Source organism: Hippichthys cyanospilos, chromosome 1 (assembly GCF_059441005.1).
Source record: "Hippichthys cyanospilos isolate Australia breed blue-spotted pipefish chromosome 1, RoL_Hcya_1.0, whole genome shotgun sequence".
Classification (NCBI taxonomy): Eukaryota; Metazoa; Chordata; class Actinopteri; order Syngnathiformes; family Syngnathidae; genus Hippichthys; species Hippichthys cyanospilos.
The window spans coordinates 8,608,107-8,625,000 of NC_142369.1; the positions used below are offsets into that span (position 1 = coordinate 8,608,107).

At 39.6% G+C, this 16,894-nt stretch overlaps 2 protein-coding genes across 3 annotated transcripts in view; both read right to left on the reverse strand.

The window, feature by feature from the left end:
* Positions 1–740: 740 nt before the first annotated feature.
* Positions 741–11,562, reverse strand: men1 (multiple endocrine neoplasia I). Its single transcript, XM_088433163.1, has 10 exons — positions 11,455–11,562; positions 9,690–10,157; positions 9,408–9,616; positions 8,446–8,574; positions 7,426–7,466; positions 7,257–7,344; positions 5,905–6,041; positions 4,642–4,777; positions 4,372–4,554; positions 741–3,540 (listed from the first exon to the last, which is right to left on the reverse strand). Exons 2-10 carry the CDS (start codon positions 10,123–10,125, stop codon positions 3,043–3,045), a joined length of 1,857 nt encoding a protein of 618 aa, XP_088289289.1. The 5' UTR covers positions 10,126–10,157; positions 11,455–11,562; the 3' UTR covers positions 741–3,042.
* Positions 11,563–11,963: 401 nt separating this feature from the next.
* Positions 11,964–16,894, reverse strand: part of cd68 (CD68 molecule) — a 5,872-nt gene continuing 941 nt past the window's right edge. For both annotated transcript variants that reach the window (XM_088435050.1, XM_088435058.1), the window contains exons 2-6: positions 16,177–16,478; positions 15,848–15,967; positions 14,601–14,667; positions 12,837–13,010; positions 11,964–12,751 (exon numbers count right to left, since the gene is read on the reverse strand). In XM_088435050.1, the coding sequence (XP_088291176.1) occupies positions 12,612–12,751; positions 12,837–13,010; positions 14,601–14,667; positions 15,848–15,967; positions 16,177–16,478 (803 nt within the window). In that variant the 3' untranslated portion in view covers positions 11,964–12,611. The remainder of the gene's footprint in view (positions 12,752–12,836; positions 13,011–14,600; positions 14,668–15,847; positions 15,968–16,176; positions 16,479–16,894) is intronic.

A 16,894-nucleotide genomic window follows, 5' to 3' on the forward strand; every position in this document is an offset into this window, starting at 1 on the left:
TTCCCTCGCAACATCGCGGTACTCTATCGCGGCTTTTCAGGTTTTAACCATAATTTTTCTATTGTAGGTAAATCTGGCATTGATTCATGCTTTTTTGTCTTTAAATTGGACCAAACAATACCAAATTGTGTATTTATTGTTTAGCTAAAATGCTCTATATTATAGACCGTTTTTTGAAGCAAAAGAAAAAATAAACTAAAAAAAAGGTTAAATCTCGGATTTCAGTTACTCTGTTTTTTGTTCTTGTTGAGAACCCAACACACTCAGGAGGGAACGCTGTACAACTCTTTTCAATTTTCAAACGGGTCAACCTGACATACTGCAGCATGAGATTTTTAAAATAATATACAATAAAAATCACACGAATGCATGTTCTACTCATCTGGAAAAAAAATCTAGTTTGACGACATACGTCTAGACATGACAATAAATCATCCAAAATACTGTATCCTATAACACTGGCAAATCTTTCTTTTCTAAGTAAGGTGTAAGAGAGTATTATGCAACTTTTCGATTTTTACTCATCTGTGAAACTCATTTACCCATTTGAGCACAAAACGTAGAGGGAATCTTATTTTTTTATTAAATAATAAAGTCAAGTTCACAGATCAACTTGAATAACTGTTTTAAATTATTTTTATGAATAGAAAGAATAATGCCAGAACAAATCCAAACCGACTTTCCCCAAGACAAAGCGTCCCCTGCAAAAAAATAAGTTAGGAACGAAGAACGGCCAAAAATCAAATGCCACTTCTTTGTCTTTATTACTTGTAGAATACAAAAAACAAAGACAAAAAAACAAAACAAAAGAAAAAAAAAGCCTAAATCCACAAGTGAACGCAACATACAAGGGACCGTTTTGTGCGGTTGTGTGTCGAGTCCAAACATAAAGGCCTCATCTAAGAAGACGGAACAAAAGCAATGTAAGGCAACATCGAGCTAGCAAGAAAGAAGCTATCCTTAAACACAGAAGTGGACAATGTTACACAGTAACTATACTAAATTGACTTTCCCGGCTTTCAGTCTTTCCAACATGTCCTGATGAGACGACTTGAATTGGGATCACCCTCATGTTGCTTTGGTTTCTTTACATTACGTCTGATATGTAAATTGTTCACAAATTAACAACCTACAGGAACTTCTTGCCTGCATTTTATGACAACACTAGATGGCACCAAAGCCACGTCAAGTAGGAAAATAGTTTGCTGAAGTGATACATCCTGACTGAGACAATCGTTGTACGTCGGGGAGGAGCTAACTTTTGCCTGGGTTGTTAGCAAATGCTAAAAGAGTCTTGACCGTATGCAGTGTCAGCCAGTTGGTTTTTCCAGAGGAAAATCATCCGTAAGAAATGTCAAAAATATTAAAGGGGTTTGGGATCACATTATGTGGTTTCAACGGAAGTAGCAGTCAAAAGTTTGAAAACAGTTACTTGAAAGACATTCTAGCTATTAACTCTTCTTAATGCACAGCTTTATCACGCTGATTGAGACGAATATTTCTCGTCGTCATGTCGATGAGTTTTAATCTATACAATTGTTGATCTATTTTTACAATTCTAGATTTTTTCTGTGGCCAGATCAACAATAGTAATTCAAGGGTGTTTCCAAATTTTTGATAGGTGCGGTATTTGCACAAAACTGCATTCTTATTCATGGTCAAATGGGAAGAAAAGTACTTTGTATGAAAATTAAAGTTCCATAAGATAGAGAGAGAGACTTCTATTTCCCTTTTTCTATATCAGTTGGTGAAATTTGCTGTGACCGAAACAGAAAAAGAAATGGGCTTCGACAGGTGATCCCATACGCATCTTTTTACGACACAAGAATTATTTTAACAGCGATTAACTCATTCCATCCCAAAGACGTGTTTTTACGTTTTTTTTTTTTCCCCAGGAGTCTAGTCAATTAATCCCAGGCACTTCCAAGATGTTTTCAAGCGCTTGTCTCGATGGTCTAAAACTGGCTGCTACTATATTAATGAAGCACTGACAGAATAAATAATTTTAGGTAATTAAGTACAAGCGTAATTACTTTAGTACATAAAGTAATTGATTACTTTAGGCTACTTAGTGCCAAAACTAATCGATTCTTTCATAAGTACTGAAGGCATAAATAATTTTAAGTAATTAAGTACAAAAATAACTACCATAGTACATAATCGATTACTTTAGGCTACTTCAGTGCCAAAACTAATCGATTCTTTTATAAGTACTGAAGGCATAAATAATCTTAGGTATTTAGGTACAAAGTAATTGCGATAGTAAATAAAGTAATTGATTCCTTTAGGCTACTTCAGTGCCAAAACTAATCGAATCCTTCGTAAGTACTGAAGGAAAAAATAATTTTAGGTAATCAAGTACAAAAGTAATTGCTATAGTACATAAAGTAATTGATTCCTTTCAGGCTATTTCTGTGCCAAAACTAATCGATTCCTTTATAAGTACTGAAGGAAAAAATAATTTTAGGTAATCAAGTACAAAAGTAATTGCTATAGTACGGAAAGTAATTGATTCCTTTAGGCTACTTCAGTGCCAAAACTAATCGATTCCTTTATAAGTACTGAAGGATTTTTTATTTTAGGTAATCAAGTACAAAAGTAATTACTTTAGTACATAAAATGATTACTTTAGGATACTTCAGTGCCAAAACTAATCGATTCCTAAGTACTTCAGTAGTAAGGTACTTTTATACTAAAGGAATTGATTACTAAAATATTGATTGAACACTAAAATAATAGATTACTTTGGTACTTAAACACCAAAATGAATTAATTTAATACTTAATTATCTAAAATACTTGAATACGTGAAATATTTTGATACCAGCCATTTTTAGACTCTCTAGCCAAACACTTGGCTTTCGAAATATATTTATAAATCAGTTTATGTGCCTGAATGTCTGGACTCTCAAGGGGAAAAAAAAAAAAAGTACAAATCCGTCTTTGGGATTGAATGTGTTAGTCAGAGACTGAGTTTTTGGCAATGGTCAGCAGGAGGACGTTTGACTGAAAGGAACCTGAACTGGTTTGACAGTAGTTTGTCCTACAGCGACTTGCGCTGCCTCTTCATGAAGGACATGGAGTAATCGCCTGGCGGCGTGCTCTTCTGCCGCTTCATCTGGACCTGAGACTGGGCGGTGAGCTGCAGCTTGATGGCGCTGGAGTTCACCTTGGCGGCACGCAGCAGCTCCTTCATTCCTTTCATCTTCTCGCTCTGGAAGACCACGACGGGGGCGGCCGGGTGCGCCGGCGCCGGCGGCGAGAGCGCAGCCGCGTTGGGGGACTTGGGCTTACCCTCCGAGCGGCGGCGGGCGGCGCCCTCGCCGATTTTCTTCGGGGTGGGAGCGGCGCCGGTGGGCGCCGCGGTGGCGGTTTGGCTGGCGGGGGAGGTGGGGGCGGCGGGGAGGGGGGAGTTCTGCTCCTCCAGCTTGGACTCCCTGCGGGGGCCTCGCCTGCGGCCCTCGTACGGATCCTCGCTGGACGCGTCGTCCTCGTCCTGGCACTCGGGCTCTTTGGTGATGATGGACACTTTCTGACGCACCTGAAGTGGAGCGGAGCGGAGATACACCCCCAAAAAGTGTCAATCTACACTCACATTTTTTTTTTTTACTCTTTCAGCGCCATGGACGAGAAATCTCGTCTTTTAGAATAGTAATGAAAATAATAAATAATATTCTCGTCATTTTTTTTTTTTTTTTTTAAAGGAGCGTAGCTGACACCCTTGAGCGATTTTAGATGCACGGGTGTGCTTTTTATATTGGCTTACAATAATTATTTTAACGGGAGGGTATAAACGAGGGACTGGATCATTTTGACCTTCCATGTGAAAGATAGAGCGATAATGAATACTGCAAGCCTAAGAAAGACGAGTCAGATTTTGTCTCTACCTGCATTTGGATGAATCTACAGACGTGTCGCAGCAGGTGCGTGTCATCCGAAAATTACAGCGTATGCGTGAGAGGGTTGGAGAGTTCCATTTAAACTTCAGTTCAGATTAACTTCATAGAAGTGATTCGGACAAAAATTGAAAAAGTAACAAGCGCTAACAATGGCAACCTTGACTTTCACCCCCCCTCATATATATACATATATATATATACACACACACACATATACATACACACATATATATACATACATATATATATATATATATATATATATATATATATATATATATATATATATATATATATATATATATATATATATATATATATATATACAGAGAAAGATAGATAGATAGAGATAGATAGATAGATAGATAGATAGATAGACAGACAGACAGACAGACAGACAGAAGGAGCTGAGGCTTCACTTAAATTTTTTCTAATCTGATTTTAACCCCTCCCTCAGGAAGGAAGTGGCTTACCTGCGCCTCGAAGCGGCTGAGGGACTGAACCAGGTAGGTGGCCCAGCCCACGTGCAGCACGGGCGTGGGGCTGCCCTCCTCCCATTTGCAGATGCCGTCGTAAAAGCAGAGCAGGTGGGCGAAGCATTCGGGGTCCTGCAGAGCTGAGAGAGCCGCCGCCTGCTGCTGCTGCTTGGGCTGCTCCTACAGCGATCCCAAAATGAATAAATAAATGCCTTTTTTTTTTTTTTTTTTTTTTTAAGAGGAGCGACTGACTCCGGGCCTTCTTACCGTTTCCCCCGTGTCTCCTCCTTCTGAGGGACTCTCAGCAGCGGCGGCCGTCTCCTTGAGCAAAGTGGGGATGACGTCGTTGGCTATGTCAAAGAACTCTTTGTAGATCTCCTCATCCTCGCGGAAGTAGTTGTAGCTGCCACCACAGGGGGAGTTTTATATTTAGATGAGAGGTTCGCAAACATTTGGGGATCCCTTGGAGTGTAGTTTCATTTTTTTCAAAGTACATTTGATTTTTTTTTTTTGTGGTGATTACCACTTTCAATATTTTGCTCTTTAACATTTCTTCAGTGTGGCCCTACAGTAATGATGAAATAAATGCCATTGAAATAAACCTTAAAAGCGGCATGTACGAATGAATCAAAACATTTTTTGCAGAAACACTTTTGTTTGTACTTTATTTATTGTATTTTATTTTATTCATAAACAACAAGGTTTTATTTAGTTGTTAGTATTTCTGCTTTTGCTAACTATGATAACCATGAGACTGATTTATTTTGAAGGCAATAGTTGAATGTCATTATCTATGGTAAAGTGGGCCAATGATTATTGAAAAAATATTTGATGCAATGTATTTCATTATTTATATTTACAGTTATACTAAAGCTTTAGATAAACAAAAAAAATTATATATCGAAAATAAAAGGACTATTTTATTCTGTCTTAAATTGAGGTGGAGAGGAACAATTGGTTAGGCAGGTGTGAGCCATTTTAGTGGCTTTTACCTTTACTCTAAATTATTTTGTGGAGCACAAACCGCTTACGAAAAGGGAAAACAATGTTCACATTGGGACCCTGGTGACGAACTACAAGTTAATGAAAAGAACCAACATGTTTGAGAGGAAGAGGCTAAACCTGCTGAACAATGAGGAGGAAGTTAAACATGCCTGCGTCTATTTTTAGCTATTCCAGAGAGTTTTTTAAATTTTTTAACCCTTTACTGGGCACAGCTGCCGCTTTCGGCCGATATTCTAAACAGGCAAAACGGTGGAAACGTCCGTAACAGCCATCGCTTAAATTCTAACATACCCCCAAATTTCTCTACAAATCTGAAAATTCTTGCCTGTTTAGGACTTAAATATAGAAAAACGTGTGCCTAATAAATATATTGACATAGATCTGGAAACAAATACTCGTGTAATAACAGCATTAAGATGGCGATAATACTTATGATGAAACGAGGACCCCCCCCCAGTTTATAACTGTGACAAGCAAGCATCTGCTGCCCCCTGGTGTTCAACAAATGCATCGTCAAGAACTTACTCTTGCATGACCTGGGCAGCGTCAGCCCATGCCCTCAGCGCGTCTCGCACATTCCTGTGCCTGTAGTGGAAGCCTGCCAAGTACATGTAGGGGTAGATGTGCTCGTTGTTGTAATGTTTCTGTGCCGAACCGACGGCCTGATGAGATAGAGGGACAGAAGAGTCAACATCGGCTACAGTAAGGCCCGCACAAAAATACCTCCAACGGTGCTACTGCTAAATAGCATCTATGTCGAGGTAACAATAGAACAGTACTCAAATCATATATTCTTTTATGCTGTGTGAAAATTGAAGATTATCAGTGCCATACTGATGACCTGACACAAGTCGAAAGGTCTCAAGCATATACAGTGATCCCTCCCACTTCGCGGTCCCAGATATCACCGTCTCAGTACTTCGCGGGGTTTTCCAGGAAAAATGAAAAATATTTCAAAATAAAAAATCATTTAAAAAATGTGCAAAAACGGAAAAAATGAAAAATGCAAAACAGTACATTATACAGTATGTATTCATCAATTAACTAAGTAATATTAGTTAATAACCATGTTAAGAATTCTTCAAGCGTTAGAGTTCGTGACGTTTGTTATCTTATTTTGAAATGCATGCTGTTAATTTGTCGGGTCACGTTGCATTTCCGTTTCCTGTTTTACTTCTCTGTGAGTCATTCGGCTCATTACGGTGACGTAGTGAATGACAACGTAAGCTCATATTTATAGTTTATTATCATTTATGTTGATAACTCACGCTACTGCCTATGTTTAGTAAGCGATGAGTGTTTAATCTGTTTATGTGTTTGTTTGTGTAGAGGTTGCACTTTATAGTTAGTAGTTGTTGTTAGTTGTTGCTAACCCGCTAATGTCGGCTAAAAATACAGTCAATTCATAGATTAAAGTTGGGCAAGTGTTTATATGTTAGTTTACTGACTTTAACATTGTTGATGATTTATTATTCAACACATACTACATGATACACCATACATGAGCCAAAATAAATGTGAAGTTCAACGTGACTTGCGTACTCTTTCACCGGAGTCTTGGTGCAGATAACAAGTCCTGAGAACAAATTCTCAACAAACTAAGTAATACTAGTTATTTAATGAATATACAATAATGTTAATAAGGATAATGTAATGTTAATTAATAGGAGAAAGGAAATAAAATACAAAAAAAAGCATTGTTTATGGTTACTGCGGCTATATTGGGGCATACATAGAAATCTAGGAACTGATACCCTACTTTGCGGGTTTCAGACTTCGCGGGGGGTTGACAGCCCCCATTAACTGCGAATAGGGGGGATCACTGTACTGGAATCCTGTTTTATAGGATATTTACAGTTTATAATACAAACATTTACCTTCAGGTGGATTTCTAGCGGGCTCTCCTTGCCGGGCATCGGATCCTGGTCTTCCAGGTCTGCCAGCGTCCCCATTGCCATCGGATACCTAAGAAAAAGGCAGCGGAGACTTTGAGGATATCGACTTCACGGTCATTCTTTTTAACATATCCAACTTAGGAAGACTTACCTGTCCAGGTCACCTCGTTCGTAGAGCAGCCACAGTAGTTTCTGTGCAAAGAACAACTATTTTATTTATGAGCAATTGTTTACAGCTATTAATATAAAATTACTCCTGATTTCTGCTTCTCAGCAGTAATTATTTTCCAATTTCTGTAGTCTCGTGAAATCAAACTGATTATCTTTTGTATTTAATTATGATATTTGCAAAAATCAACATCAGCAATCAGTTTCAAAAAGTTTGGTCAAAACATCAAACCCTCTTGTGTGACATTTTTTAACTGTTTTGTTTTTGTCCACTAAGAATATGAAAGCAAACTTTTTTTCCAATTAAAAAAAATTGCGGAAACAACGGTTTCGTTTTTTTGAAAAATGTAATTTGGTCAGATGAATGCATAGAATATTTCACTCTAAAAATATTTCAATGACAGCCCTAGTCTCCTTAGAGTTGATTTTTTGGGGGTTTGTTGACAAATTATTAAATTTTCATACTATCGGTACTTTATGATAGTGCTTGTCTTTACCTTTAGCAAGTAGCATATTTCAATTTACTATGCTATGCAAATAAAAATCAAGTTTATAATAAAAACCTAAATTTTAAACCATGATAACTTGGACAATAGGACTAAAAGAGTGACATGTGTTTATGGGATATATATATATATATATATATATATATATATATATATATATATATATATATATATATATATATATATATATATAAAACTGAACAAGTCTTTCCTGTAATTAACAAAATTATATGGAAATAGTTTTGATTTGATTTGCGAGTTTCGCCTAAAATTTAAGACAACTCCAATGTGTCTCATTAATTTCTTAGTCAAAATATACAAAGAACAAAGAATCAACTTCCCATAATATGTCCCATTGAAAATATGTCCATCGTTCCCTCCATTATCTTGATAACAAAAAAAAAAAAGTGACAAACTCAGCAAACCCAACAGGCACCGATGAAAGAAAAGGAGCAGTTAAGAGAGTTGATTCCGGAACGCGTGTGTTTTGCAGTTACCTGCTGAAGCTGCAGCAGCTCCGAGCTGTCAGTATGCAAATCCAGTGAGGGGTTGATGGCGCACACCATGAAGGCCACCTCCATGTTGCGGTCACATTTCATATAGGAACCCTTGAGGTAGAGCCAACTCTGATGGAGACACAAACACATATTCGTGTGGTTAGAAAAAATATCACCAGGCACCAGGAAGTGCAAAAAAAGATCACCGCTCAACTCACTTTAACATAGGTTGGTGGTGCCAAAACAATATTTTTATTCACGCTTTTTTACCTATAACTAGGCACGGGACAATATCAAATTCAAATGGGATGATAACCTTCAGCAAAAATATCACGGTATCACAGAATTGACATTTCAGCCTTCAAATATATCATTTTAAAATCTTCGTTGCTAAATAGCCCTTTCTCTACATCATAAAAACTTTTTTTAAACAAATATTTATTACAGCATTTGTTACGATAACAAACATTTACCATGCTAAATTCAAATAAATATTTATATAAAATAAAAACAAATCTTCAGTGAGAAAAATGGGGTTTGCTCACCAATAAACATATCCATGAATTCTTTTTGATTGAGCACATCCAATTTAAACTCAAATATGGGCACTTAGTATAAAATAACTATAAATCTACTGCACAATAATATATTTTTTTAAATGATTGAATTTGAAATAAACTATCATCACTCGAAGCAAAACTATATTGATATTAAAGCCCACAAGGCAAGAAATGGACAATATGATTAGCTGCTGCAGCAGAGGCAGACTCACCTTTGACACGCAATGAGAGCTGCACAGTGCAATTGCCTATTAAGGCAGACAATGCGGGCGGGGAAAAAAAAAATACCAGGTTTGACAGATTTGAATGGTTTTAAATAACCATGACTTTTAAAAACGGCAATATACTGCCAATCCGGTTATCGGCCCATGCCTACCTGTAACAGATAGGTTTGGGCCTCACCTTCTCAGTAACTCCCGCCGCAACCGTCTGTCCTCGCCGGTCTTCGTTCCCCTTGCCATGCCAGGTGACCTCAGCAGTCTCTTCCCCGCTCTTGCCAAAAATGACCCAGGCGTGGTCTTCGGACAATGCCAGGTGCACATCCTTCAGGGCCAGGACCTGGCAGGCCGCCACCACAGCAAAGGCGACCCCGGAGCTGTCTAATTTTGTCCCTTGATAAAAGATAGAACAATTTTTCGTAACAAGAAATCTTATTTGAATGAAATTTAATTCAGGCTTACTTACCAGTGATGAGGCTGAAGAGAGACTGGATGTGGGCACGGTCTTTAAAGTAAGAGCGACTCAGGCTGTTCCAGATCACATCCGACACTTTCTTCACCAGCTCTCGACTGGACCCCGCCGCCGTCCTCCTGTACTGAGACAGATCCACCGCCCCGCGAATCTGCGCCGTGAAACGCTCGTACAGCGCCGAGATCATGCCCAGCTCCACGGTGGGAAAACACGAGTTGGGGCAGTCGGGCTCCAGCGGCTCGAAACGCACGCCGGGCACGTTGACGGGCACAACGCGGTTCACGGCGAGGAAGTGCTCGACGAAACCCAGGACCAGGGAGAGGAGGGCGAGGTCCGGCTCGGGCTTGCGAAGCTCGGCGTCGAAGAGTTGAACGACGCCGTCGATCCCCCGCAGGGGGAAATATTTCTTCTGAGATGAGTGCAAACCCATTATGCCCTCTGAGGTAGTCTTCACCTGCAGTGCTGAATGTTACAAGTCAATAAAATTGGTCTCAGCAAATGTTTATTGTAATACTGATTCATTTTTCACTCCTTTGTTAAAAACAATACATGAAAAGTGGATAATAAAATTACTGTATTAAGTCGCAAATCACCATAATGAGGAGAGAAAAGTTGTGTTATATTTTTCTAAATTATTGAGTTTTGCTATTAATTACGCGGAACACACAGGTTTTAATAAGCTTGTAAATATCACATGACTAAAGTGTGAAAACAAGTGAGCCGTGATTGGTCCTTTCCCGAGTCCTGAGAAACTATGATGTCATCTTCAGTCATACCACGTGACAAAGTGGCTGCCCCCTGAGATGTATAAAAACTGATAGCATCTTGCTTCTTTGATTCATATTTCACAAACCGAGTAATAATCACAATTCCATATTTAGAATAACGGGAGACATAGAATGAATAAATAACATATTGACTAAACTCAAGTTTATTTATATTTACACGTTGTTCTTTGTTTAAGAAACTTTCCGCTTATAGCAGCCATGGTAATTCAATTGGTGCATTCACGGCAATTCGTCATATAGTCCTAATCTTCGATCTCCGGTTACATGTAAATACATTTGGAGGTAATAAAACATAAATAGATATGTAAAAATATTGTATGGAAGGTTTGTAGATTTTTTTTTAATCGCAAATGTTAATTTGCAGGTGCCGAAACGCGAGTGTGCGGGGGCCCATTCTAATAAAACAAAAGGAGCTGCCTCATGTTGAATGGGCAATCTAACATTGAGGGAAATTAAAATAAACCCTAATATTGTAATCGAAATTAATGTGTGTTGTGTATGCATCGTATATTAAATGCAGTTTATTTATATATAGAAATAAAATGCTCTTATAAACACCTTTTCTTTTTTGGGGGGTTGCATCGCTCGTGGGTGGGCGGGGCACTCCTAGCTAAAACGCACTCACACATACATACAAAATGGGCTAGGCTAACGTTAGCACTTGGAGCTTCATTGACACCGGCTCCCGATACCAAATTAACTAGTCCGAAGCGGCCACGTCGTATCGTAACGCCGAGTGAGTACGCGAAACCAACCGTGAGGCAGAGCCCGACAAACACCGCCTCCAATTTGACCGGCGGCCAAGTCAAGCTAATATGCTAACAGCTAGTTAGCACACTCGGGACTATTTGAGAAAACGCGCATTGATGTAGGTTAAAAAGATAAGTCCCGCGAAAACGGCCCGGCTGTTGTAAACCTCAATGCCTCGCTCCTGTGGCGGAAGAAGACGCGGCGTAGGACGGATCACGTACCCCGTTAGTTCAGCAGTACCCCGGCCACATGTTTTGTGTTGTCTTGTTTTGTGTCCCACTTCTTTTGCCGCGCACTTCAGTCTGTCCAGAAAACCACTTGGAGTGCGTCAACACGCGTTTACGTAATATGACGTCACGAGAGATCCCCTTCAAATGCAGCTGAAACTGTCGGAAAACTGGCAATTTGCATACCTATATCGCCAAAGGCTGCTTTTGTTAAAGTTAGCGAAATGCAAAGTATTTTATTCAACATGGTGACAGTACATAACGGAAATTGTGCAAAAAACATAATGTGGCCGAGGATGGCAGTGACGCGTTGTCAATAGAGGGCACTGTCCTTCCGCCCGTAAATTCTAATCATACATCATACACGTGGGCTGTACGTTGCTTTTTCATTTATGGAACATTTTTAGCTGTTTTAAGTTCGAAAAAAGAAAGCCCACATTTGTCTTTAAAGGCAAACGGTGCCACATTCACGCGTTTGTTTCCATGAAAACAATACAATTAACTTGAACACTTGAGAAATATCTTTATTGGCATGAAAGCTTAAAAAATAAGAAAAAAAAATCCCTCATCAAACTTTCAACGTACATAACCAGGCATATTAAAAAAGCCAACAACATACAATATGTGCATTCACCACAACATTTGCAGCTGAAAGCAAAGTCCTCTTTGCCTCAGCAGTTTCTTGCAAAATATGCATTTGAATCCTCAGCTGGGTTCAGCCTGCAATTAGTGCAATTATCGTTCGTGACAGCTCATAGCTAGAAAATCATTGCTTAAAGTACCCAAAGCATCTCTTTTAGTGGATTCATAGCAAAAAAAAACATGTTATATTCGCTATTGGCTTCAAAACCACTTTGAGGATTCCAATGAGACATTTTGATATCAAATGCTAACATGTGATACGAATATTTGTGGTAAGATGCCAGGCCGATTTTAAACTCTGTATAAATCTCCTTGGCCATTTTTTTAAATCCATATAAATCGCAATTGCAATTTGCAATGTACAGATTTAGGGGTTTTAATGTTTATATGTTAGCATTTGCTAAATTAACGAATAGCATGGACAACAACCTGAGTAATGGAAATGAGTCAACAGGGACGGGCTGAAGCGTTGGCACTTTTCTCTTTGGCCCCGCCTTGGAGGAGGCTCCTCACAGTGACTGGTAGCCGTCCGTCCTCCTCTTGCGGCCCAGCAGGTAGACCACGACCACCACTAATACCAGCACCAGCAATGTCACGCCCACTCCGATGGCCACGCTGTAATCGGGTCGGTCGGCCGCACAGTGGTCGGCTGAAAGCCAAGCCGCATGTCAACATGTATGTCGACGACCTTAAAAACAAAATGGAGGCCAATGACGTGGCAGGGGTTCACTTACTGACGCCAAATTCTGCGCTCTTGGTCAGATTGAAGGCCTGTATCCGATCGTCCTTGACATCCAGATACAAGCCATTTCCCATGAAAATGGATTCGCCCCGGCATGAGTACGAGTGGCCGATCTTCGCGGGGAAGGCGCGCAACGATCTGTTGGTGGCGGCGTAGTTGCTGCTAGCTGCAAAAATGCGAAACGGGAAAATCATGCACAGCTCCCACGCCTCTTAGCTTTGACATGCTTTCATCAAAAGCGTAGAGAGAAAAAAAAAAAGCACATCTGGGCCACTGGTGTTACTAGCAAAAAAAACATTTCGCAGCACTTCATAACCAAGTTGCCGAATTACACAACCAAGATGTGACTAGGAACGAGTCACTTTTTTATTTTGTTATTGGTGACTGAAAAAGGGGGGGGGGGGGGGGGGGGGGGGCACTCCTCTACATTCAAACATATGAACAGTTGCCTGTCCAATTTTGTAACTGACGCATTTTCAGTGATAACACCAGCACTGCCACTGTCAACAAATTTTCCGTCTAGTTAGCCCCCCCCCCCATAGTGTAGCGCAGGGGCGTCCAATAAAACCCAGCTCTGTTGCAGTGATATCGCTAAACAAAGAGTAAAATGACAATTAAATCCTGTACAGTACACGGGAAGAATGTGCTCCCTTCCCTGCCAATCTTCTCCATTTTAGTTAAGGAGGAAATATTGAGAGGCCAGGCATTGCTTCAAAATAAAACTATACCAGAGCAAGAGGTGTATTGCGCCAACGCACTTGGTATGCTTTTATTTTGAAGTTCCTCCCAGAAGCCTGGTGTAGTGATAACTGTCAGCTTGAACTTTCCCTCCCAGAGCAGCTGTTGTACTAAACCAGGGGTGGCAAAGTCCGATCCTCCAGAGGATCCGTTTTCGATGTTTCCCTTCGACCAACACACCTGCCTCAAATCGGGGTCATCAGAATTCCTTGAAGCAGGCCGATAAGCTCATTATTTGAAACAGGTGTTTTGATTGTAGAGAAAGATCGAAAACAGACTGGATTGTGGCTCTCTAGGACAGGACTTGCCCACCCCTGTACCAAACAACTGTTTTTTTTTCATATTAGCAATACTGTTTGTATGTAGATGAGTGTCTGTATTTTTATTTTATTTTATTTTTTTTACTTGAGCTGGCATCATTTCAACACCAACATGAGTTAAAATGCAAAAGAGGAAAAACATGGTGCATAGGTCTCAAACTCCAGTCCTCGAGGGCCGCAATCCTACATGTTTTTGATGCTGCTCTCTTCAACGCACCTGATTCAAATGATTAGGATCCTTTTCAAGCTCCTGCAGAGCTTGTCGACGAGCAAATCATTTGAATCAGGTGTGTTTCAGACCGAAGCATCAAAAACATGAAGGATTGCGGCCTTCGGACTGGAGTTTGAGACCTATGATTTAGTCATTGGAATGAGACCAACGACTGAGTCATTGGAGACGTCGAGAAAGCCTTGAGACTTTTAAGGGGAACGGTTGTGAAAGCAGATCTGCAACGCCATGACACCAAATTACGCAAAGAAGGAATTTTCACAACATTTTGTACACCAGGGAACACAGACTTTGGTTGAAATGCTCCGCTCACCAGGAAGCACTGCAGAAGCTTGATAATTATCCCGATCATTTGAATCAGGTGCGTCGAAGGAGGGTTGCACCAAAAACATGTTAGATTGTTAGATAGTTGGTGACCCCAGTTGCACACTAATATTTCAAAAGTCTGACTAAAATGAGATGGTCTTACCATTGCTTAAGGGGTAGGTGAGGTTGAATAACAACGTGTCAACGTAGGCAATGTTTTCAGCTGTGCTCTGAAGGAATTGAAAGAGAAAAAAAAATAAAATGTTGGACGGTGTCAACAAAATTAAGTCATTGACAGTGGTTGAGTGGGTGAGGCATGAGTGATCCATATCACATGCCGTGACACACGCACAAAAAAAACAGGCTTGTCGAGTAGACTTCCTCTTTCGAATTATTTTGCTCCCGTGACAGTTTGCGGATGAAAAATCACATGACCTCCAAACAGACGAATTGTGTGACGCATCGAGAGAAACCAGTGGTGGGAAGTCAGCGACCACATTTCAAAGTAGATTGAAGATCTTTGCAAGCTGTTGAATCAGCGATTTTGAAAAATAATCTGCCATTTTTCTCCCCTCCCGGCACTTGCCATTTAACTCCCAAAGACATTTTTTTTTTAACGTCCAGACAGTCAATCCCAAATGTTTCATTTTTCCCCCCCCTAAGTGTTTGACTAAAGGAAGGTCTAAAAATGGCTCGTATAAAATTAAGGTCCCCAGTAAAAGATTTCTTTCATACTTAAGTACCCTAAGTAATGACTTCTTATAGCTTGGGTAATTAACTTTAGGTAATCTATTAAAATTATTAATTACTTTCTCTACGTAAGTGCAAATCAACAATTTCAGTACATTAAAATCTAAAGTAATTGATTACTTTTAGTACCTCATTACAGAAAGAAATCAAATAGTAACCTGGAAACTGATTTAGTACCTAGGTAAACTAGCTATCAATTACTTAAGTATTTGAATATTCCAACAAATTGATTACTTAAGTCATTCATTTATGAGTCAGCCATTTCTAGACCTGTCTTTAGCCAAACACTTAAAAAAAACTATAGTACATGGGATTGAATGTCTGGAAAAATTGTAAAAAAAAAAAAAAAAAAGTGGGATTGAGGGAGTTAATATGCTTCTTGCCAAAATAGTTTCAAACAAAAACACAAGCCTTTACAAAATGCATTCTACAACATTGCAATACATTTGTGCTCAATGTTTGAATCAAACTTTAGAAAAAAAATACAGAAAGACTAAAATGAAGGCTTCCCCCCCTATTTGCAGACTTCGGCATTTAAAATGCATTCTACACAACTGCAGTCAATTTCAATTTGATTAATTGTTCAGCCCTCCTTTCAACTTTTCTTTTCCTACTTCCACCTGAGAGTGAGAATTTCAACCAGCTCTAAAATAAGTGTACCTTGTTGAATATGAAGGTGATGAAACCCTCCTGAAAGACCAGCGTGAGGTTGGCCCGGTTCTGCTGACACTCCCCAACGGCTAAAGTCTTATTGGGCTGCACGATGAATGTCCCACTGGCCTGGAAGGGGAACAAAGTTTATCTATATATGCTTAAAAAAAAAGCCCTGCTTAAAAAAAAAGCCCTGTAATGGAATGAAATACAAATTTGTTACTGTTTTAAATCAGCTTCTCCCGCGGAAAATAAACATAATGCCATTTGCACCACCATGCCCAAAAAAACAACAACACACAATGTAAGATGATGAAACACTAAGAAAACAAAAGTACCTTTGGTGTCACGAGTCGGAGTTGCAGGGCCATACGGGCCATCAGGCAAACAACTTTGTCCTTCATAAGCCGGTAGTCTCCTGTGTTCAAAATGGCGGGCGCGGTGGGCTTGGGTGGAGAAGGCGGCGCGACAGTTGTGTTGGTGACGGGTGCAGGGTTGGTTGTAGCAATAGTTGTTGCAGGGACAGAACTCGTTGTGTTAATTGTTGTTGTGGTGACATTCACAGTCGTGGTGATGGCGGCCGGTGTGGTCGGATTGACGGGTGCCTTGAATTGTTCAGCATTTTGCGCCAGTGTTAGTGCTGCAAAAGAAAATACGAGATAAAAAGCGAGATTCTTTTTATTGGAAGTTCCAGAATTTCCTCCACTTCCACCTGCAAAAATCGTGGTGCGTTGATGAGTCCAGGCATCACTATAGTTGTGAAAATATTTTCACACACGTCAAAGCTATGCATATATACACACATTCGAATTAATATTAACATGATAGAATGAACTGCGAGGAAATATTCTTACGTCATTCACCTCGAAACGAAATAACAGTATTAAAAACATGTGTTTGATGAGACACTCGGGAATAATATCCAAAGGCGAGAACCACTTGTCTGTTAAGATAAAAATTAAATTATAAAATAAAACACAAAGTAAAAAAAAGTTAAGGGGAAAAAAAACAGTGCCATGAACATTCAGAGTGCGAGCCAAATGACTTTTGGGTCGA